Source organism: Leuciscus leuciscus, assembly GCF_965113295.1.
Source record: "Leuciscus leuciscus genome assembly, chromosome: 19".
Lineage (NCBI taxonomy): Eukaryota > Metazoa > Chordata > Actinopteri > Cypriniformes > Leuciscidae > Leuciscus > Leuciscus leuciscus.
In genome coordinates, this window is record NC_138743.1 from 35,358,283 (window position 1) to 35,365,782 (window position 7,500).

At 39.5% G+C, this 7,500-nt stretch overlaps 2 protein-coding genes across 2 annotated transcripts; both read right to left on the reverse strand.

The window, feature by feature from the left end:
- Positions 1–297: 297 nt before the first annotated feature.
- Positions 298–3,792, reverse strand: LOC309481592 (uncharacterized protein). Its single transcript, XM_082146555.1, has 4 exons — positions 3,067–3,792; positions 1,935–2,967; positions 1,701–1,848; positions 298–1,597 (listed from the first exon to the last, which is right to left on the reverse strand). The coding sequence occupies exons 1-4, from the start codon at positions 3,684–3,686 to the stop codon at positions 525–527; spliced, it is 2,874 nt and encodes a 957-aa protein (XP_082002681.1). The 5' UTR covers positions 3,687–3,792; the 3' UTR covers positions 298–524.
- A 78-nt stretch (positions 3,793–3,870) lies between these two features.
- On the reverse strand, positions 3,871–5,995 carry LOC309482445 (uncharacterized protein). Its single transcript, XM_082147789.1, has 6 exons — positions 5,272–5,995; positions 5,117–5,179; positions 4,954–4,995; positions 4,786–4,808; positions 4,382–4,534; positions 3,871–4,270 (listed from the first exon to the last, which is right to left on the reverse strand). The coding sequence occupies exons 1-5, from the start codon at positions 5,984–5,986 to the stop codon at positions 4,418–4,420; spliced, it is 960 nt and encodes a 319-aa protein (XP_082003915.1). The 5' UTR covers positions 5,987–5,995; the 3' UTR covers positions 3,871–4,270; positions 4,382–4,417.
- Between the last annotated feature and the right edge of the window lie 1,505 nt (positions 5,996–7,500).

Genomic DNA, 7,500 nt, shown 5'->3' on the forward strand with positions numbered 1-7,500 from the left:
TTGTATAACTATGTACAAAAATCCAAAATATATGAAATATAACCAATAAACACCAAATAGAGAGTTTTGTTTTATTTATAGTACAGATATACATATATATATATATATATATATATATATAGGTAATGTATTAAATACTTGTAGATTAAACAACAACAACATTAATAATAATAAAATCTAAAATTGTGGAGAATACAGGAAAAAACAAGAAATATTTTAAATTAAATAATTATGTACAGAGTTCAATATTAACAGTTATTATTATTTAGTGTTTACACATCTGAGCAAGATAAAATAATGCAAGTCAATAAAATTAACTTTAAAAACACACTAAAATGCAATGCAAACAAGGACAAAACTTTTGGTATTTTAGTGAACAAATGGAAATAAATGTAATCTTTAAAATATCTATATTAAAAGTGCAGTAATATGTTGTTTATACATATATGCATAACATTGTGCAAGGAATGTCTTTGTGTTATAAAACAGTATTTGAGGTCTGGGCATGTCATTTACCAGTGAAGTCATTTTTTCTTTTCCTCAATCCACCTCTGCTTCTCAGCCTCATAGAACGGAGACTGCTGAAAGTCTCTCCATGAAATTTCTGCACTCATTCCCTGAGCCTGATAAAGGGAAAACACTTTAGCAGGACAGTAAATGTATTTGCCTGTCACTCCAGGGAAACCAGTGTGAATATGAGGACTGTTGGGTCCTTGTTTCAGTGGCAGGTGGCAGAATCTGCACAGACGACCAGTAGGATGCTCCACCAATGACTTCCTCTTGCTCCTCTCCTCAATCACCCTCTTCGTTTCTGCTCCTCTCTGCTTAGAGGCCTCCAGTTCCCGCTGAAAAAAAGGAGTCTCTGCAAAGTCTTCAAAAGGCATTCTGGGGTTGGTCAGGCCCTCTGCTGAATATGTGTCAAATACTTTCTTGGAGCAGTAGAAGTATTTAACATCACCACCTTGATAAAAGAAATGTATCGAGGTGCCATCACCCATGTATCGAGACTTAGGCTGACCACAGGCTAAACAGGATCTAGTGTGCTTTTTTTGCAGCATATGCTGTTGTTGTTGCTGCTGAACTGCCTGCTGCTTCTCTATGATGTCCTTCACCATCTTCTCAAGCGCTGCCTGGTCCAGAGAGACAGCCTCAGGAACACTCTTTGCGGGTGGATTGACTGGGGCAGGTGGCAGTACTGTCACTGGGACACTGATGGTTTCACTGCCTGAGTGAAGACGCTGCCATAACTGCTGTGTCTCCAGGAGCTTTTCTGGACTGGTGTTAAGTGAAGCATTAGTGTTCTTTTTTTTAGCAAGGTGTTTTATGTACCTGCTTATGTGCTGCTTTGTGGTTGAGTGCAGAAGGCTGTTGGGGTCAGTGCAGGCACTCTGTACCATAGCAGCATATTCAGCATCCACCTTTGTAAGTAGGTCCTTGCTCCCGTGGTGCTTGGCCAGCAAACCATCAATGACATTTCTCATTGGATCTGTCCATCTGTTATGGTCCAACACAAAGACTCGACCCCCTGTCTTAATGGGTCCAGTCCGAGCGGCACAGGGAGAAGCAGCTATAGGCAGTGGTGGTGTGCTTGGCAGTTCTAAAAGAGATTCACAAAATTATTAAATGAAGTATTTCTGTTTTGTGTGCATAGATTAGGCAGACAGATTAAACACACATTGATGTATGAATAATATAATTACCTGCATCTAAAAGAAACTCCTCAGATGTGTGTTCCTTCACTGTCACAGCACTCGGAGTAGAAAAACAGTGAAAAATCACAGCCTGTGGGGTGGCCTCTGGATCAGCAGCAAGAAGGGTCTCAGCAGAAGAGGAATCCTCTAAGCGTTTCTGAAATTGAGCAAAATGAGTGTAATATGCGAGCGAGAATTATAAAGTATTTTTTAAAATTAAAAGTCTGTTATCAAAGAAGTTACCTGAGATGGAAATGAAAAGTCAATGCCAGATGAAGACTCTTCTTGCATCTCTAGGTCTGTCTTCCTGCTTTTGTGTTTGTCAAAGTCAAGAGGCACAGGTCGACAGCCTGGCTCCACATACTGTAGGCCAAACCTCTCTCCTGTGTCCCTGCTGGAGATGTGCAAGGCTGGATATTTGGGTTGCCCTGTCACTTTTATAGATGCCCTGTTTAACTCCATCATCAAAACAGGGTCAAACACTCCAGGTAAGACAAGCCCAGGCTGCTTCAGGTCCACCAGCCGCTGATAATTCCAGCGTGCCACACCAGTCATACCCTGCGCCTGGAACAGCTCAGGAGAGACGCGATTGCCCGTTACCCAGTGAGCCTGGTGGAAATGAAACCCCTCCTGCTGTGAAGTGCCTCTGACAGGGATCCAGATGGGCACAGCAGCTCCTTCACCCTTGACATGATTCAGTTGTAGGGTTCCACCATGTCTGTAGAGGATTCCTTCCTCCACCTCAGGGTCACTCAGACAGCCTCTAAGGATATGGATACGCTGAATCCACCACAATTTTAACATTGAGGGTTTAAAAAGGAAGATGTTGTTGGGATCCTTTGCAAGATGGAAATGGTGGAGTACTTCTTCCACTCTTTGGACCAGCTCTTGAGGATGTGGCACTTTTGTCCTGCAGTGCGCTCTGATGTGCTGCTTGGTGGGATTAGCAGGCTCAATTCCACAGAACTTGTATGCGTTCTTCAGTTTCTCCAGGTCACTCTGATCTACTACAGAGAAGGCAGAAGAGAGGAACTGGCAGAAGGAACTATACAGAGGATGGTGCTCCGAAACACATTCCCTGGTGAATCGCCGCATACAGTGAAACAAGTCTAGTTTGACCACCATGTCCTCATTGTACTTCTGGCAAGCGGCATGTAAATTCTTGAGGTTTCCTGATGTAACCTCTGCCACAGTAGCATCAGTTGTCCTCCAAGCTTCCCACTGCTGGTGCTCATACGGTCCTGGGTCCATCACTCTGAAAGCGGCACAGCAGTCCCTAAGTACATAAAAGGAAAATTAAATTAAATTTTAATGTATTCATTACCTTTGCTTACACTACTTTATGTGATGTGTGATGAGATGTAATTATGCTTACCTGTCCACCCACTGGTACTTGGCCTTGGGTATGCCAGCAGCACTGTAGCGATTGGCCATCCCACAGTACATTGATGTTAAGGACTGCTCACTCTCAGACTGCAGCATCACCCAGGACAGGATCATCCAGTTTTCGTTCATCACAGCATAGGATGACATTGTGCCAGATGAGAGGGTCACTTTTCTAGCAACTTTGCGTGTGTGATCTGACCTGAACACCTGTCCAAAAGTGCCTTGAAGGAGCTGAGTGAGAGCTGTCTCTTGCCGCTGATATTCCTGAAGCAGGCACTCCACCAGATAATGTGCAGACACAGACACCCCATGCCACCCATCAGTATCTTCGTAACCCCCAAACGGTGCAGGTGTGTCATCCTTCCTCAATGCCCCTGTGATGGTTTTCTGGCCATACAGCCCTGCTTCAGCATCCCTGACGTTCTGCACAATGAGAAGGTAAGCCAGGTGGGCTCTTTCAAACTTAAGGTGAAGAACCTCAGACAGCTGGTTGGCCATGTCATTGGGGGAATTTCCAGAGCGCCTCAGCTCATCCATCACTGTTTTACAGATGGCCTTCTTATGGGTGAGGAAGGCTGGCAAGATGTTCCTGAATCGCTGTGGTAGCATGTCCACCCACTGAGGCTTATCAGCGAACCAGTATTTTTTACATGCCTTACAGCACAGACGTGATGCAAGGATGTAATATTGCCCAGTAGTGCCAAGGATGACTCGGGGTCTTCCCACACCAGAGGACACAACATGAGGATTTGGACAGCTGTAGAGACAGGGCAGGATGTAGTTGTTCCTAAGCCTTTCACTTATACTGTGCTCAGGTTTCCAGATGAAAAAGGGATGGAGCTGGAAGTATTTAGGAGACGGAAGGCCCATGCTGGTCTCTATAAGCTCAGGCTGAGGTGGATAGCGCCACAAGGAGACCATGTTCATGAGGTGTCTCACTGGGTGTGATCCTGGCCAGAGCCCCATGGACTCCATCTCTGTTTTCATCCAGATTCTTTGGTGTAGAGAGCAGTTCCAGTGGCTAATATCCTGCATGTAGCTAGGTACTTCCATTGATGCAGGACCTGTAGATGCTGATTGTGCTGCAGGAGGTGGTACAGAGCCTTCACCCCGTGAAGAAGGCCTACTCACAGGAGCTGGTGGACTGGGAGAACTAGAGACGGCATGTGATGTCGGTGAAGGCTGTGGCAGAACTGCATGGAACACAAAGCAAAGGATATATATATATATATATATATGTGTGTGTGTGTGTGTGTATCTGCATGTATAACACATTGAATGCATGTGTGTTTAACTGTCTTTACTTTTTTTGTTCCAGTAGCTGGGAACAGGGGTTTCAGTCAGTGCAGATGGCATTGGGGCAGGTGCTGATTGTGCTGCTCGAGGTGGTACAGAGCCTTCACCCCATGAAGAAGGCCTACACACAGGAGCTGGTGTTGATGGAGGCTGCGGCAGACCTGCAAGGAAAAGCACAAGGAGGAAATTAAAAACATATTAAAACACTGAATGTACATGATATGTATTTGATTGTCTTGATTACATTGAATGACTAGAATCATTATTTATTATATTATTCTATTTATTCTTTTATTTATTCTAGTAATGCACATTCTAATAATGTTCAAATGTCTGTAAGTAAACAGTCCACTTTTCACAACAAATAAAAACAGTTTAAATAGCATGCATACAATTCATGAAGTGCACTCACCCTCACCACTGGTATATTCAAACCTTAACAGTAGTTAGAACAAAAGAACATGTTTTTTAGAACAGGCAAGAACACTGCCAAAACAACAAATAAGATAATACAAATCAGAAATGGAGGATAAGTCTGTATGTAAAGGAATACGCCTCCAAAACTGATGTGGAAAGTAACCTGTTGTAGATAATACTGTGGATCCCATGGCTGCAGATGATCCTAAAAATCAAGCATTATAATTTAAATGATTTCTCTCCAGTATGTGCAATTTTATGTGTCATAAAGATGCTGAATTTGACATGGGTATATATATAACACACATGACACATGATTTACTTACTCAGATATTTTGTTGGAGAAAGACTCAGCATCATCCTCTCCAGTTCTTCATCCTCCTCCATTACTATAAAATAAAATACATTTTATAGTAAACAAATGCATCAGTAGGCTTTAAGAATCAATATAAGCAAATTTGCATGGATTGTATTAACTCACCAGGCTGATCCGAGGCAGTAGTGGAAGGAACAGGGGATCTTGCAGTGGAAGCTGATGGTGAGGGCGACGGAGGAGTGGTTTTGGTCAGCTGTTTTAAAAGATACTGCTGCAAATTGTACATTTTGCTGCCTGGAACACACTTCTGCCTCATTATAAAGGAAGCATATCCGTCTGCCCTGGTATCCCAAATTTTCCTCCAAGTGTCTTGTGTTCTTGATCCAAATCCAACAGTAGTGTCATCCTCTGTCAAAACTGCCACTGGATCTGGTCTTTGAGACAGATACTGTTTAAGGTCTTCAATTTCCTTAAAGCTTCTTGAGTACTCAAGAAAGGAAATGAGACTATCCTTGCATGGACCCTCTGGATGGAACTGCCCAGCCTGTTCTTCTTCCTCAACCTTATCGGACAGGTACAAAGCATAGCTGACGTCATTCTCTAATAACCACTTGAAAGACTTGCCCTTGTACTTGCCGAACTGAAGAATGTATTCTCCCAACACTTCTTGCTTGTCAGAGACATCCCCTCCTCTATTTAACACAACAGAACGGGCATTCAACTTGACCAGGTCTTCTCTTTGAGGTGTTGACTTGTCCTGCAGTGAAGGGTTGTCTTTAATTCTTTTTGCCTCTTCTGATGGGTCCCGGCGTAAATGGCCTGATGGTCCTTTCCTGAAAGACACTTTGACTTTCCCGGGAAAAAACACTGTTTTCTTCATGATGCTTTTCTGAAATCATAATGTATTTATTAGCGTCTCAGCATAAGCATGAAAATACTTAACAAAGTGAAATAAGACAGTTAACTAAAGCATCAGTGATATATATAAAACATTTATTTTAAATTCCCATAATATTCCATAATATTACTGTTTCTTAAATGAATAAATCACAAGAGACTTAAAAAAAGAAGTAAAGTAGCGTTTAATAAATTTGCGTTATTTAATATTCATTATTAAAATTGCTTAATATATTTGTAATAAATATTTAATATAAAAATATATATGTATAAATGTATATATAAAAAGTTTTAACAAGTTTAACTAATTAAAAATGTTAAATTATACCATTAAATTGCACACATATATGTATTTTTTGTCATTAAAATGTAATATATGTGTGTGTGTGTGACATTAATTACATTATAGGAGGACCAAACCTGCAGAAATTAAAGATGAATGAATACATATGTAAATTAATAAAAAGATAAATAAATATGATAATAGGAAAATAAATAAAGGAATAAACGACTTGATAAAATATTTTTTTTAATTTTTTCCCTTTATTTATTTTCTGCTTTTATACATATACATAAAAATATTTATTTGTTAATTCATTTTTTATATTTGGTAAGCAAGACCAACCCACCTAATTATCATGCACGGCAAAGAAATGTAAGAATAAATAAAATTGAAATAAATAAAGGTTAAAATAAATAAATCTGGAAATAAATACAAATTGGAATAAATAAATATAAATGAATATATAAATAAATATAAAAATAAAAGGAAAAAATAAATAAATAAAATTAAAAATAATTAAAAAAAACATTAAAATATAAAAGCAAAAAATAATAAATTAGGGGGGAAATAATGCGTTTATTCCATTATTTATTTTCCTATTATCACATTTATTTATTCATTCATTTTTAATGTCTGCAGGTCTGATCCTCCATTACATCTTACTGCACTGTTAACATATTTTAAACATTGTATTCAAGTAACCTACATAGTAAGATATCAATGATGAAACATTCACCTTAACAAACACATATACTCTTTTTAAATAACAGCTGTATTTATAACGAAAAATTTGGTTTACTGTTTCTTAACATCACAAACCATTCAACACAATTAACAATACGATTACAATGTAAGTTAATCGTATTGTTAATTTTGTTGAATGGTTTGTGATGTTACTTACATGATAATATACATGCAATTTAAATGATAAAATATATGAATAATAACGTTTATGCAGTCACCTGAGGTAAAATCTGTCTGCAGGTAAGTTAGTTTAGACAGTAACAAAAAAAACAAGTTTGCTGACAAGTCCGGTAAACAAATCTCTCCGATCGTAAAACCGGTGATACTGCACTGCGAATGATAGACAGATGACACAGCTTTTTAAATCCCCCGCCACGGAAAAAGCGAAACAGCGCCAGGAAGTCTACATGTGGCCAAAAGTATATTGCATCCGTAGTGTTAAGCACTACCATAGAGAACAGCGGTGGGAT

What these genes read in the sequence shown, in the direction of transcription:
- LOC309481592 (XM_082146555.1), bottom strand. Translation starts at nt 3,686, where the DNA reads ATGCTACCACAGCGATTCAGGAACATCTTGCCAGCCTTCCTCACCCAT. An exon ending in AAGTACCAGTGGGTGGACAG is followed by an intron (nt 2,968 to 3,066) that starts GTAAGCATAATT and finishes TTATGTACTTAG; the next exon opens with GGACTGCTGTGCCGCTTTCA. An exon ending in ACTTTTCATTTCCATCTCAG is followed by an intron (nt 1,849 to 1,934) that starts GTAACTTCTTTG and finishes GCTCAATTTCAG; the next exon opens with AAACGCTTAGAGGATTCCTC.
- LOC309482445 (XM_082147789.1), bottom strand. Translation starts at nt 5,986, where the DNA reads ATGAAGAAAACAGTGTTTTTTCCCGGGAAAGTCAAAGTGTCTTTCAGG. An exon ending in TTCTCCAACAAAATATCTGA is followed by an intron (nt 4,996 to 5,116) that starts GTAAGTAAATCA and finishes CTTGATTTTTAG; the next exon opens with GATCATCTGCAGCCATGGGA. An exon ending in TGAATATACCAGTGGTGAGG is followed by an intron (nt 4,535 to 4,785) that starts GTGAGTGCACTT and finishes TTTTCCTTGCAG; the next exon opens with GTCTGCCGCAGCCTCCATCA.